The following is a 15100-nucleotide window of genomic DNA, read 5'->3' as shown; positions in this document are numbered from 1 at the left end:
AGCCCCATAACCCCCTAAGATGTCTGCGCTCCTCTACTTCTGCCCTCCTGAGCATCAATGATTGTAATCGCTCAACCATTGCTGGGCGTGCCTTCTGTTGCCTAGGCCCCAAGCTCTGGAATTCCCTGCTTAAACCTCTCCTCCTGTCTACCTCTCGTTCCTCCTTCAAGACATTCTTTAAAACATACTTCTTTGACCAAGCTTTTGGTCACCTGTGCTCATTTCTACTTGCGCAGCTCAGCGTCAAATTTCTATCTCATACTCCTGTGAAGCTCCTTGGGGCGCTATATAAATACAAGTTGTTGTTGTTTAAAAGTAGATGTTACACTGTAGACCTGTGCTGGGAATGATGGAGCAGGAGTGTTTATATATATTTTTTTTCAAGTCCAGCCTGCTGTGGTTTGAATTACTTTACTCTGTGCATTGGGAGTCTGTTGCTGGATGTGGAGGCTGAAGTCTGCACGCTATGGCATTTAATGCTTTGCTGCATGGCTGTGTGTGTGTGTGTCTCTCGCTGTGCTGTGTGCTTCATTTAGACGGTTTGAATGTTGAGCTGCATGGGGAGGATAAGTAACTGGTCAAGGGGTGAACGCTGGATTGCTTTAGCTTAACTTCTCTGAAAGATGGGGCGAAACAATGTCGAAACGAGTGTGTTTGATCAGATGTTAATGCGGTTTTGCAGATTCATTGTCTTGTAGAATTCCGAGACAATCTTAAAATCACGATTTGAGTACGTCTACCGAGTTGAGACTATCTGCACCGCAGTGTAACCCAGAGCTTGAGAGCAAATGTTGTGTTTTTTGTATTTGGGTGCCATGAAAAGTACTGGACATTTGCAAGCAAAACCCTTCAGAAATGCTTATATCTTAACTCCTCTTAAAAGTAGACTGTGTCCTCAACGCCAAAATCATTTCCCTCATTACCTCCATGATGTCACTAAGGCTCTTTAACCTAAGTGTGATTAAATAATGGACTTTATTCCGAGGGGTACACTCGAGAAATGGCCAGCATGGGCTGAGGGAGGAAACACTGCCTCACAAAACCTCCTCCGCTCCTTGGAAAGTGTTACAGATGAAGTGGGTGGTGTAGATTCCTGTGAAATTGTTGATTTGGACTTCCAGAAAACTTTTAATGAGGTTCCACATGAAAGACTTCAAATTAACCTCATGATTAGAGTAAAACAACATATTTGCATTTATATAGCGCCTTTCACGATCTCAGAACGTTCCAAAGAGCTTTACAGCCAATGAAGCACTTTTGAAGTGTAGTCACTGTTGTAATGCAGGAAATGCGGCAGCCAATTTGTGCACAGCAAGCTCCCACAAATAGAAATGGGATAATGACCAGATAATCTGTTTTAGTACAAAAGCAAAAGCGGATGCTGGAATCTGAAATAAAAACAAAAAATGCTGGAAATCTGAGCAGGTCAGGCAGAATCTGTGGAGAGAAAAACAGAGTTAACGTTTCAGGTCGATGACCCTTCGTCAGAACTGGTGAATGTTTGAAAAGAACAGATCTTAAGGAGATCTTAGTGATATTCATTCAAGGAAAAATAGTGCCCAGGACACCAGTGATAACTCCCCTGCTCTTCTTCGAATAGTGCCATGGTATCTTTTACCTGAGAGGCTGATGAGGCCTCATCCAAAAGACGGCACCTCCAACAGTGCAGCGGTCCCTCAGTACTGCATGGAGGTTTCACCCTGGATTATGGGCTCACATCTCTGAAGTGGGAGTTGAACCCACAACCTCTGACTCAAACATGCGACTGCTTAGAAAACAGGGTCAGAGTGCATGTGAGAGGTGTGATGTTAGACTGGAGGAGGGGTTGAGTGAAGTCCTGCAGGTTCAGTGCTTGTACCCCTGTGGTTACTAATCTACATAAACTAACTAACTTGTAAAATGTTCGAATAAGGTTAAAATAGGGAGAGCAGTAGAAACAGGGTGCAGCTAAAGATTTACAGGATGGAGATTTAGCACTGAGAAATCACACGTATTAAAAGTAGATCAAAAAATGGGCACATTCTCATGACGCTTCTCTGCAGCTTCTCTGGGACTTCACTGTTGCTCGATGTGGGAGCAAAACTGGAGCTGTTCAGATGGTGCATACCGAGACCCCTATTAACGCCGAGTGCAGGGCCCCTAGTTCTAGTCTTTACCCAGCAATACTTCTTCAAAGCCTATTCTCGTCTTTTTGCCACCTCACACTGTGGCCTTCAGTGACAAGTCACTGTTCCCTGATTCCCTTTTGGCTCAGTTACCTGGAATGGGACACACCTTGAGGTGCCTGCACCCATGTATACAACTGATACCTGTCATTTCAGCGCCCCTTCACGTGCCTAAATGAGCTTTGTAACTTACTAGTCAATTCCTCAGGGGGAACCCTTGCTCACATTTTCAACCACTCAGTAACCCCCTTCTCAAAACCATTGAAGGACTCTGCCCAGGGAAACCCCACTCACCACTCAGGCGAATCCGAATCTTTCCCGTTAATGACCGCTCTCAGTCTGTCACAATTGACAACATCCTGTAGCCATCTGTGCGGAGTTGTATCGGGGGTTTTGTAGAAATCCGAAGCAACAGCACCCACTGAGTTCCCTTCGTCCAGTGTGTTGGATCTACTTAATATCAGGGACTTGAACAAATAAGAACATAAGAAATAGGAGCAGGAGTAGGCCATAAGTCCCCTCGAGCCTGCTCCGCCATTCAATAAGATCATGGCTGCATCATGATAAGATCATGGACTCAGCTCCACTTCCCCGCCCGCTCCTATAACCCCTTATCCCCTTATCGTTTAAGAAACTGTCTATTTCTATTTTAAATTTATTCAATGTCCCAGCTTCCACAGCTCTCTGAGGCAGCAAATTCCACAGATTTACAACCCTCTGAGAGGAAATTTCTCTTCATCTCTGTTTTAAATGGGCAGCCCCTTATTCTAAGATCATGCCCTCAAGTTCTAGTCTCCCCCATTAGTGGAAACATCCTCTCTGCATCCACCTTGTCAAGCCCCTTCATAATCTTATATGTTTCGATAAGATCACCTCTCATTCTTCTGAATTCCAATGAGTAAAGGCCCAATATACTCAACCTTTCCTCATAAGTCAACCCCCTCATCCCCAGAATCAACCTAGTGAACCTTCTCTGAAATGCTTCCAAAGCAAATATATCCTTTTGTAAATATGGAAACTAAAACTGCACGCAGTATTCTAGGTGTGGCCTCACCAATATCTTATATAGCTGTAGCAAGACCTCCCTGCTTTTATACTCTATCTCCCTTGCAATAAAGGCCAAGATACCATTGGCCTTCCTGATCATTTGCTGTACCTGCATACTATCCTTTTGTGTTTCATGCACAGGTACCCCCAGGTTCCGCTGTACTACGGCACTTTGCAATCTTTCTCCATTTAAATAATAACTTGCTCTTTGATTTTTTTCTGCCAAAGTGCATGACCTCACACTTTCCAACATTATACTCCATCTGCCAAATTTTTGCCCACTCATTTAGCCTGTCTGTCCTTTTGCAGATTTTTTGTGTCCTCCTCATACATTGCTTTTTCTCCCATCTTTGTATCGTCAGCAAACTTGGCTACGTTATACTCAGTCCCTTCTTCCAAGTCGTTAATATAGCTTGTAAATAGTTGGGGTCCAGCACTGATCCCTGCGGCACCCCACTAGTTACTGGTTGCCAACCAGTGAATGAATCATTTATTCCGACTCTCTGTTTTCTGTTAGTTAGCCAATCCTCTATCCATACTAACATATTACCCCCAACCCCGTGAACTTTTATCTTGTGCAGTAACCTTTTATGTGGGACCTTGTCAAATGCCTTCTGGAAGTCCAAATGCACCACATCCACTGGTTCCCCTGTTTGTTACATCCTCAAAGAACTCCAGCAAATTTGTCAAACATGACTTCCTCTTCATAAATCCATGCTGACTCTGCCTGACCGAATTTTGCTTTTCCAAATGTCCTGCTACTGCTTCTTTAATAATGGACCACAACATTTTCCCAACCACAGATGTTAGGCTAACTGGTCTATAGTCTCCTGCTTTTTGTCTGCCTCCTTTTTTAAATAGGGGCGTTACATTTGCAGTTTTCCAATCTGCTGGGACCTCCCCAGAATCCAGGGAATTTTGGTAAATTACAACCAATGCATCCACAATCCCTGCCACTACTTCTCTTAATACCCTAGGATGTAAGCCATCAGATCCAGGGGTACCACCTCCGCCGCCTCCCGCTCCCCGCCGCCTCCCCCCATAGCCCCTTGACTATCCACTGTTGGAATATTATTAGTGTCCTCTACCGTAAAGACTAATACAAAATATTTGTTCAGAGTTTCTGCCATCTCCATGTTCCCCATTACTAATTCCCTGGTCTCGTCCTCTAACGGACCAACATTTACTTTAGCCACTCCTTTCCTTTTTATATACCTATAGAAACTCTTGCTATCTGTCTTTATATTTTGTGCTAGTTTACTTTCATAGTCTGTCTTCCCTTTCTTAATCATTTTTTTAATCGTTCTTTGCTGGCTTTTAAAAGCTTCCCAGTCTTCTGTCCTCCCACTAGTTTTGGCCACTTTGTATATCCTTGTTTTTAATTGAATACCGTCCTTAATTTCCTTAGTTAGCCACGGATGGCTATCTTTTCTCTTACACCCTTTCCTCTTCACTGGAATATATTTTTCTTGAGAGGTGTGACATATCTCCTTAAATGTACACCACTGTTCATCAACCGTCCTATACTTTAATCTATTTTCCCAGTCCACTTTACCCAACTCTGCCTTCATACCTTCATTGTCTCCTTAGTACGCTGGTTTGAGATCCAACTTTCTCACTCACCATCTGAATTTGAAATTCAATCATGCAATGATCACTCATTCCGAGGGGATCCTTTACTAGGAGATTGTTTATTAATGCTGTCTCATTACACAGGACCAGATCTAAGATAGCCTGCCTCTGGTTGGTTCTGTTTCATACTGCTCAAGGAACCCGTCCCTTATGCACTCTATGAATTCTTCTTCAAGGCTACCCTGACCAATTTGATTTGTCCAATCAATATGGAAGTTAAAATCACCCATGATTATTGCTGTTCCTTTTTACAAACCCCCACTATTTCTGGTTTATACTCCGACCAACAGAGTTGCTACTGTTAGGGGGCCTATGGACTATGCCCACCAGTGACTTTTTCTCCTTATTGTTCCTTATCTCCACCCAAACTGTTTCAACATCCTGAACCAATATTGTTTCTCACTATTGCAGTGATTCCATCCTTTATCAATAGAACTACCCCACCTCCTTTTCCTTTCTGTCTGTCCTTCCGGATTGTCAAATACTCCTGAATATTTAATTCCCAGTCCTGGTCACCTTGTAACCACGTCTCTGTAATGGCTATCATATCATACCCATTTGTCTCAATTTGTGCCGTCAACTCATCTATTTTGTTACAAATACTACGTGCATTTAGACAAAGTGACTTTAAGTTTGTTTTTTTACCCTTTTTTCCTGCTTGTTTCCTCTCCTTCAAACTCACTTTCTTTATTTTTGCTTTCTAATTCCAGCTTTACTCCCCTCCCTAATGAATCTATTTTCAGGTTCCCATCTCCCTGCCAAGCTAGTTTAAACCCTCCCCAACAGCACTAGAACCCCACCCCCCCCGCGAGGATATTGGTCCCAGCTCTGTTGAGATGCAACCTGTCCGACTTGTACAGGTCTCACCTCCCCCCAGAAGCGGTCCCAATGCCTCAGGAAACTAAAGCCCTCCCGCCTGCACCATCTCTCCAGTCATGTATTCATCTGCTCTATCCTCCTATTTCTGTACTCACTAGCTCGTGGCACTGGGAGTAATCTGGAGATTACTACCTTTGAGGTCCTGCTTTTTAATCTCTCTCCTAGCTCCCTAAACGCTGCCTGCAGGACATCATCCCTCTTCCTCTACCTATCTCATTGGTACCGATGTGGACCACGACCTCTGGCTGTTCGCCCTCTCCGCCCTTGTGCCCAGTATCCCCTCCCCAAAACATACAAATCAGTGTAAACAGGAGTCAACTGTTCTACTGCAGTTAGGTAGGTGACTGGGGATTGAGCCTGCGACATTCTTAGCCTGTACTGTGCTGTTCCAAACAGTCTACTTCTCAACTGCCCTATTTTATCTAGGGCTCTAACATTAAATCGCACTGCTGGGAATGTTCATGCACAAGACCCCAAAACCTGGCTCAATCACCAGACACCTACATAACTGCAGCAGAACAGTTGGCTCATTTGACCCCTGGACACTCTCTGCACCTCCATGACCAAAACACACATTTCTTTAACCCCTTCATATTTTCTGCACATCACATCGGTGAAGCCAATGATATGTAGGCCAGCCTCAGACAGAAGTTCATGGAAACTGGGCACAAGGTTAGATCGGTTTTGCTGCAACAAGTGCGTTTAACCACGGTCCTTGGGGGAGGAGACGGAAAACGTTCTCTTGTCTGGGCCAAGTTGACTTCAAGCTTGCTCGTGAATACTTGGCAATGAGTCAGCAGCTGACAGATTTGATGACCAAATACTTTGGCCAAGCAGTGCCTCAGTTCCTCACCCCCGGGAGAGCACTGGTGGAGATTGACCAGCTGGCCTGGCTCACTAATGGAACCTATCGCCGGGGGCTGCGATTCTGCCCACTTGGCTCCAGGGTGGTTCTCAGCTGATGGTTCGCAGCTCACCAGTGTTATGTGTGGAACGGTGTGTGGTTTTAGTTGGTCTCCAGCAATGCCCTGTGCACATTTGGGTGTCTCTAACCCTTAGCTGTTGCCAGCCTGTGCCTATGCTGAGATAGGGGAGTGAGGTTGTCTCTAAGGGTCAGTGTGTGCACTCCATATCAGGCAAACAGAAATTCTACAATTGTATACTCTTTGGTACCTTGGTCTGGAGACTCACAGATATCTGGTGAACCAAACAAAACAGGAACCACATTTTATTTATATGAACGCTGTATTTTCCATGAAACAGTTAGCTTGTTAGCCCATAAACCAATGTAGCCTGGTTTGCTTGGGTGTCTCGGAACAAGCAAGGCCATTATATTCTGCCTATGATGCCCCCACTCTTATTGTGCATCCCTGATTTTAATTGCTCCACCATTGGCGGCTGTACCTTCAGCTACCTAATCACTCGTTCTGGAATTCCCTCTCAGCCTTTTTACAGCTCTTTCCTCCTTTAAGACACTCCTTAAAACCTACCTCTTTGACTAAGCTGTCCTACTATCTCCTTAAGTGGCTCTGTCAATTTTTGTCTGATAACGTTCCTGCCAAGCACCTTGGGATGTTTTACTATGTTAAACGGTGCTACATAAATAAATGCAAGTTATTGTTGTACTGTCAGACCCATGAACTAGTTTAAACTTCATGACTGGGTGCAGGGTTCCTCCCATTGCCAAGCCATTTCCTTCCTGATGGAACATAGGAACAAGAATAGGCCATTCAGCCAATCGAGTCTGTTCCGCCATTCAATTATATCATGACTGATCTGTACCTCAACTCCATTTGCTCACCTTGGCTCCATATCCCATCATACCCTTACCCAACAAAAATCTATCGATCTCAGTTTTGAAAATTTCAAGTGACCCCCAGCATCCAGTCTTTTGGGGGTGAGAGTTCCAGATTTCCACTATCCTTTATGTGAATAAATGTTTCCTGATTTCAGTCCTGAAGGATCTATCCTTCGCCCCTTCCTCTTCCTTATCTACATGCTGCCCCTCGGTGACATCATCCGAAGACATGGGGTCAGGTTCCACATGTATGCTGATGACACCCAGCTCTACCTCACTCCTTTTGATTTGTCATGCTACATGTCTGACATCCAGTACATTTCTTAAAATTAATTATTGAAAACACCGAAGCCGTTGTCTTGGGTCCCCGCCACAAACTCCGTTCTTTAGCCACCGACTCCATCCCTCTTCCTGGCCACTGTCTGAGGCTGAACCAGACTGTTCGCAACTCTGGTGTCCTATTTGACCCTAAGCTGAGCTTCTGACCACATATCCACACTATTACCAAGACCGCCGACTTCCACCTCCGTAACATCGCCCACCTCTGCCCCTGAATCAAATCATCTCATGAAACGCTCATCCATGCCTTTTTTACCTCTAGACTAGACAATTCCAATGCACTCCTGGCTGGCTTCCCACTTTGCATCCTCCGTAAACTTGAGCTCATTCAAACCTCTGCTGCCCATATGCTAACTCGCAACAAGTCCCGTTCACCCATCACCCCTGTGCTGCATTAGCTCCTGGTTATGCAAAGTCTCGATTTTATCATCATCATAGTGTTCAAATCCCTCCATGGCCTTACCAATCCCTATCTCTAACTTTCTCCAGCCCTCCAAGATATATGTGCTCCTCCAATTCTGGCCTCTTGTGCATTCCTGACATCCTTCGCACCACCATTGGTGGCCATGTCTTCAGCTGTTGAGACACTAAGCTCTGGAATTCCCTCCCTAAACATTGCCCTTCTTTAATTCTCCTTTAAGACTAAGCTTTTTGTCACATGTCCAAATCAATGTTTCCTTTCATTTTTGGGGGTGCGTGGCTCATTCAAAGTACCGCGCATGTGCATTTTTTAACATTTAAAAGCTGTGTATCTCAAAGGGAGATTGGTCCTAATATCTAGTTATTTGGGCTCAGTTTCATATTTTGTTTGCTAACGCTCCTGTGAAGTGCCTTGGGATTTTTTACTATGTTAAAGACGCTGTATAAATTGTTGTGTGTGAGGTAGAGTGCTGGAGATTGTGGTGTATGGGTGGAACTGAGGGCTGGAGTTTGTGGTGTGTGGGTGTGTGTGAGGGACTGAGGGCCGGAGTTTGTGGTGTGTGTGAGGGACTGAGGGCCGGAGTTTGTGGTGTGTGTGAGGGACTGAGGGCCGGAGTGTGTGGTGTGTGTGAGGGACTGACGGCCGGAGTTTGTGGTGTGTGTGAGGGACTGAGGGCCGGAGTTTGTGGTGTGTGTGTGTGAGGGACTGAGGGCCAGAGTTTATGGTGTGTGTGTGTGAGGGATTGAGGGCCGGAGTTTGTGGTGTGTGTGTGTGAGGGACTGAGGGCCGGAGTTTGTGGTGTGTGGGTGTGAGGGACTGAGGGCCAGATTTTGTGGTGTGAGGGACTAAGGGCCGGAGTTTGTGGTGGGTGTGAGGGACTGAGGGCCATAGTTTGTGGTGTGAGGGACTGAGGGCCGGAGTTTGTGTTGTGTGTGATTGAGGGCCGGAGTTTGTGGTGGGTGTGAGGGACTGAGGGCCAGAGTTTGTGGTGTGAGGGACTGAGGGCCGGAGTTTGTGGTGGGTGTGAGGGACTGAGGGCCAGAGTTTGTGGTGGGTGTGAGGGACTGAGGGCCGGAGTTTGTGGTGGGTGTGAGGGACTGAGGGCCAGAGTTTGTGGTGTGAGGGACTGAGGGCCGGAGTTTGTGGTGTGTGTGTGGGACTGAGGGCCGGAGTTTGTGGTGTGTGGGACTGAGGGCCGGAGTTTGTGGTGGGTGTGAGGGACTGAGGGCCAGAGTTTGTGGTGTGAGGGACTGAGGGCCGGAGTTTGTGGTGGGTGTGAGGGACTGAGGGCCATAGTTTGTGGTGTGAGGGACTGAGGGCTGGAGTTTGTGGTGGGTGTGAGGGACTGCATCACGATGCAATGACTTTGTATGGGAGATTGCTCAGCCTGCATTACTTCTTGCAAGTGACCACTCCCTGAACCGTTCTGTTTGTTGTTTCACAGATCTGAATGGTGCAAGCGGAGTAGAGGAGACCACCCACTTCACTGACGCAGACGAGGGATTCTCATCAGGGGCCTCCAGTAGCAGTCAACCAAGTGGGTCTAAGAGCAGCAGTCTGAGGAAAGGTCCAGGCAGCCTGATAGGCAGAGAGAAAGATCAGGCGTTGCCATGCAAGGCTGATGGGCTAGCTGAGTGCAGCCGGGACACAGGCGGTCGTAAGCTGGCGCAAGTCCGCTCTGTCACAGACGCCATGGAGCTGACTCCTGTGAAGAAACACCTGCTGAATACGAGCAGTCAGCCAGCATCTAAAGCAGCAGCTGTTGGCCTGGTGCGGACGGCTAGTACCTCCTCCACCAAGTCCTTCGATCAGGTGAATGGGAGCCAGGCACTAGACGGGAGCTCCAATCTGGTGCTCGGTAACGCTAACCGGTTTTCCACCATCAGCCTCCAGGAGGAGCGGCTGGGCCGAGGTGGCGAGGCCAAGGACCTGCTCTCCCCGGGAGCTCCTCTTACCAAACAATCCCGATCGCCCAGCTTTAACATGCAGCTCATTTCCCAGGTGTAGGCAGTCACTGCCCCTCCTCCCCAGTCACTACCGTTTGGGAATCTCCATTCTCTGTGGGAGGTGTCCCGTTTCTCCCTCCCCAGCTCTTAGCCCCGTTTATTTCCAAGTGACGATTATTGTGAGTTTAAAAATATATATATTTTACACTGGAAGAGCAATAAAGGAGTCTGCAGGAAGCGGGCTGTGCAGCACCACATGTTCCCGCACAGTCTGCTCCCTACCTAATCTTCGGGTGATGTGCAATCCATTTGATGCCAGTCCTGACTGAGGAGATTTGCTGGCACTGACCGTCTGTTCCGCCGCCTGGTCCACTTCTTCAGAACACACTTCGCTGCCTTCAAAAAGACCCAGACATTCTTTTGCTCACGCTTACATTTATTAAAGGATAGAAAGCAGAAAATGTCTCTCACCAAAGAAAGATTGTGTTAACACAGCAGGGAGCATCTGTAAAGGAGCATTGATAAACTGAGAAGGGAGCGTCTCTAAAGAAGCACTGAGAAACGGAGTATCTGTAAAGCTGTTGAAGCAACTCAGCAAGCACGGAGCGTCGATAAAGCACTGTCAGAGCAGTGTGTGTATGCCAGGGCGATCTTAGACCCACTCTCCGCTAAACTCATCCTTTGGGAAAAGCCCCACTTAGCGTTTGATGAGCTGCCTCCTTGTGATGTATATGATTGATTATTGAGTTAAAGTAGTTACCTGTGTACAGCTAAGAGACACAACTAACTTAATCCCCCTAAAGGGTGGCAGTCTCTAAAAGGCCTCACGCTCCCGAGTAGCTGGTCAGTGTTGGTCACTGCTTCTTCGACACTCAGGCACCCTGTAAAATCACACCCTCAAATGGTCATCTGTGCACCAGGGCTGGGATTTGTAGTGTTCAGTGTTGGGCATCCAATGTGCTGGAGGCACATTCAAAACTCCTAAAACAGCAACAAGAACTTCATTTTCCTTTTATTCTGCCTCCCTTTTGATGATTTCTCCCTGGCTGCCAATATCTGGGGCTCTGGGGCACTGGTCCCTGGGCCACGGCCATTCTCCAGTAGCCATTTATTGTCTGTGAACCTGGACAATGAACTGACTGAGTGCATGATCATGGGAGCCATCAGGGCTCAGCTTGTACACTCTCTGGTTACTGATCTTACTCCTAACCTTACCCAATTGTGAGTCTGTATGTGTGTGTGTGTCTCTGCATGTATTTGGCTGTGTGTGTGTCTGTGCATGTTTGTATGTGTGTACATACATCGGTGTCATGTTTGTCACACATACACACACACACACACACACACACACACTGTGCACACTTACCCCAGGGTACCTGGATAGTGATGAGAGTGCTGCTGACTCCTGTTTGTGTTCAGCACAGATCAGCTCTGGGCCTGCTGCATTAACTCAGGCCATCATTGTGAGCTTGGAGCTGATTGTTATGGAGGATCTGATGGTAGTCTGACTTTAGTGTTTCTGGCTGTCTGGGCAGAGCTTGATTCACTGCATATAAAGCCAATCATTCTGCCGCCCTGTACTTGTTTGGTTAGAAAAAGCCACAGTGCCAGCCTCATCCTAGTGAAGAGTGTTCCCTCAAAACTAATCCTGGAGTAGGTTTATCTGGGATCGGAGCTTTCCTGGAGTAGGCTTTCTGGGATCGGAGCTTTCCTGGAGTAGGGTTATCTGGGATTGGAGCGCTCATGGAGTCCAGATATTTCCTTGCGATGTGAAGCTGGGCCTAGGCCCATGGCAGGAACAAGCTTGGCACAGGCATTTTAATGAGGGGCACCAGCAACAAGGATCCGTCTCTGTATAAACCCCTGGGCCAGGTACAAGGGTCTGGCCCATGTTCCTATGTCCAGTCTCTATAAAACCCTCAGACAAGTTACTGAGGGCTGCTACTGTCTGAGATTTTGTGCTGTTTGGGGGTTTATTGGTTTTTCTCTCTCTGTCCATCTGCCCGTAGAATATTCAGCTACTGAAATGTGTGTTGTAAATTCAGGTCAGGCACGAAGACTGTAGCAACTTCCAAACTAAGAAGTAATGTGGCTCTGGCTCTAATGGCCAAGGTTGCCATTTGCTCATGGGCATCTCTCAAGACCTGTGCTCCATCTTCCCTGTAAAGGAAAGTTTGGGGTCCTTGGGACATACAAGCTCACTGCCTCTCCCACGGAGTACAATGCCAGGCTGATTTGTATGGGTGGGGAGAGCTCTCCCTGAGCACTGGGGGTCTACTTCCAGTTACTGACAGAGCAGAAACACCTGGATGTTGTTGGGCAGGTATGAGTGCAATCGCTGCCTCCGATGATGTTTTAAGGACATAAACTTGGATTTGATTGAGCTGCAGCTTCGCCGTCACAGGCACTGGGATCAATGTTTGGTGAATGTAGTTTAGCTGTAATTGATACTGAGGTATAAATTCAAATGATTTTTTTTTGCACATTTTGATTTTGCATTCCGTCAAGGGCTGGATGCATGATGGCCCTGGATTGAGCTGTCCTTTTATGTTCTAATCGTGTTTCACAAGTTACCAAGGTGATGAGTTATGTGACCTGGTTACCCCCGGGGCTCGGTTAGTTGTTCCTGACATGGTTGCAGGAGACTACAGCCTCGTGCTCCTGTCCAATCGAGCGACATGGAGCTGTTGAATTTGGGTTTTACCCGGCTGGTAACGGGACAGGGTCCCTTTAACAAGCGGTCAGATAGCTCCCCACTGCCACAAAAATGGGAAGAGCTATGGAGCTGATGGACCTGAAGGTTTTCAACCCATTCTCTGCGAATTTAAACTGCTGTGTTTGTTCGGTCTTCAGTCTTGGTGCTTGTGAGCAGAAATCAATAAAAGTATTTATTTTGCCCAAAGAATGTTCAGCTGAAGTGAGAGTGAGTCCAGTGAGATTAGAGAGGTTGAGCGTCTGTCGAACTGCTGACTTCACCGGGAGACTCGGAGTGGGAGGGAAATGTTACACACCTTCCTTGCTCCTCTTAACTGAAGTGATGAGCAGCCAGACCACACGCCTCCCAGACTCTACACTTTTCTAAGAGCCTGCAGATTATGTCCAGAATCCAGACCAGAATATTCCTATGTTCCCTGTGAGATGCTCAGAAAGTGGGTGCTGTATTTGGGAAAAAGGAGTGCGAGTGGCATCTAATGGGAATTCAGGCGTTGAAGGTTGGATTGGTGCATGTAAACCTGTCATTCTTTGAACAAAAAGCTTTTTAAAAATTAAAAATGAACTATACTGTTAATGTAAGAGATGTGAATGTGATCTCGATACTGTAAATACCTGTCACAGATTAAAGATTTTAAATGTGTAAATACAGATGTATAAACATTCAGATCAGTCTGCAATGCAGAGAAATTATCTATCTGTAAACTCTACCTGGAATAAATACTGTGCTGTTTCTGGATACTAGACTGGCATCACATTTCTATTTGTCCTTTTTATTAGTTGGGTCTTTCTGTCCCTCTGGGATCAGCACTAGTCAAAAACTGAGAAGGAGAGTCAGGGGAGACGGGATGGGTGGCAGGGGTGCTGACATCCCCTGCAACAGCTGGTCATACGTGCCCCTGGTGCCACCCCCCTGTGAATTTCCCAGTTCTACTTGTTCAGGTGTGGACTCCACCTGTTAAGCTTCACCTGTCACCAGGCGTGTGAGGGACATGGCTTGGATTGGATATCTGGGCTTGGCACTGATGCCCTTTATACCAACACACACCGTCTATGCTGGTGCAACAGGGTTAGCCACGGGTTGGGTACAGGAGGGCGCCCAGCAACGTTCCCTCTAATTTTTTCCCCTTGCATGGGTCATTTAAATTTGCTGTGCAGCCGTATCTCTTCCAGCGGAACAGCTGGTGAGTGGTGTGTGGGTTCTGGTGAGCGGTGTGCGGCGCACCTTCGGGGGAACATTGGCGCCCAGTACCTCAGCGAGAGAGTGCTCTCTGCACCACAGCCCGCCTAAGATCGAGAGCAGGAGTGGTCAGAGCCCTCTGGCACTGTCAGTCTGACGCACCCACACCTGAAATGAACTTCCTGGCAGCTGCCCACAGTACTCGCTACCTGGCAAGTGTGAGAAGGGTGGTTCAGAGTCTAAGTGTGACAGGAGTGTGAAGGCTGCTGATTATTTATGATCAAATGAGGGGTTGAGTGTGCTGCAACAGTGCTGCATCCTGCCAGTTTCAAATGTCCCTCACCAGCTGTGATTAAAGACCAACAGGAGCCTGGGTGCTGCGGGGTGGAGGAATGTTACACAATGAGCGAGGAATACATAAAAAATGTAATGTTTATCGCAGCCTTTTTTTAAAAAAACAGAAGATTGGAGACTGACGAGGTGGTCTAACTGCACCGGTTTGGTGTTGATTCATGCCAGGCTGATCCCACAGCCAGAGCTGTGCACTGGAATATAACTGAATTGTTTCCTGTAAACCCTCAGCTCCTGTCAGCGCGGGCCCACTAGGCCCAGGAATGTATGTAGGGCACAGCCGAAAGATGATGTGGCATCAAATGATGGAAACTGACATTATGAAATGCAGATCACACACACGGGGGAAATTCATGACATACCATTCCTCAACGGGAATGTTTGCTGATGATTGCACAATGCTCAGATCCATTCGCAAGTCATCAGATAACAAAGCAGTCTGTGCCTTGCAGCCAGACCTGAACAACATCCAGACTTGGGCTGAACAGTGGCAAGTAACATTTGCGCTGTACAAGTGACAGGAAATTACCATCTCCAACAAGGGAGAACCCAACCACTTTGCCGTGACCTTCAGCAGCACCATCATCGCCATCTTGGAGGTTATCACTGACCAGAAGCTTAACTGGACCA

The 15100-nt window shown here is 47.0% G+C and overlaps 2 protein-coding genes across 3 annotated transcripts in view; one reads left to right on the top strand and one right to left on the bottom strand.

The window, feature by feature from the left end:
- Window positions 1-13677, top strand: part of LOC139260024 (hyccin 2-like) — a 122638-nt gene extending 108961 nt beyond the window's left edge. For both annotated transcript variants that reach the window (XM_070876090.1, XM_070876089.1), the window contains one exon: window positions 9726-13677. In XM_070876090.1, the coding sequence (XP_070732191.1) occupies window positions 9726-10288 (563 nt within the window). In that variant the 3' untranslated portion in view covers window positions 10289-13677. The remainder of the gene's footprint in view (window positions 1-9725) is intronic.
- The window catches only part of orc2 (origin recognition complex, subunit 2), a 309274-nt gene that overhangs the window by 167068 nt on the left and 127106 nt on the right, over window positions 1-15100 (bottom strand). The window lies entirely within an intron of this gene.

Source organism: Pristiophorus japonicus, chromosome 3 (assembly GCF_044704955.1).
Source record: "Pristiophorus japonicus isolate sPriJap1 chromosome 3, sPriJap1.hap1, whole genome shotgun sequence".
NCBI lineage: Eukaryota > Metazoa > Chordata > Chondrichthyes > Pristiophoridae > Pristiophorus > Pristiophorus japonicus.
Note: the sequence above shows the minus strand (reverse complement) of the source record. Positions and strands in the feature narration are given on the sequence as shown.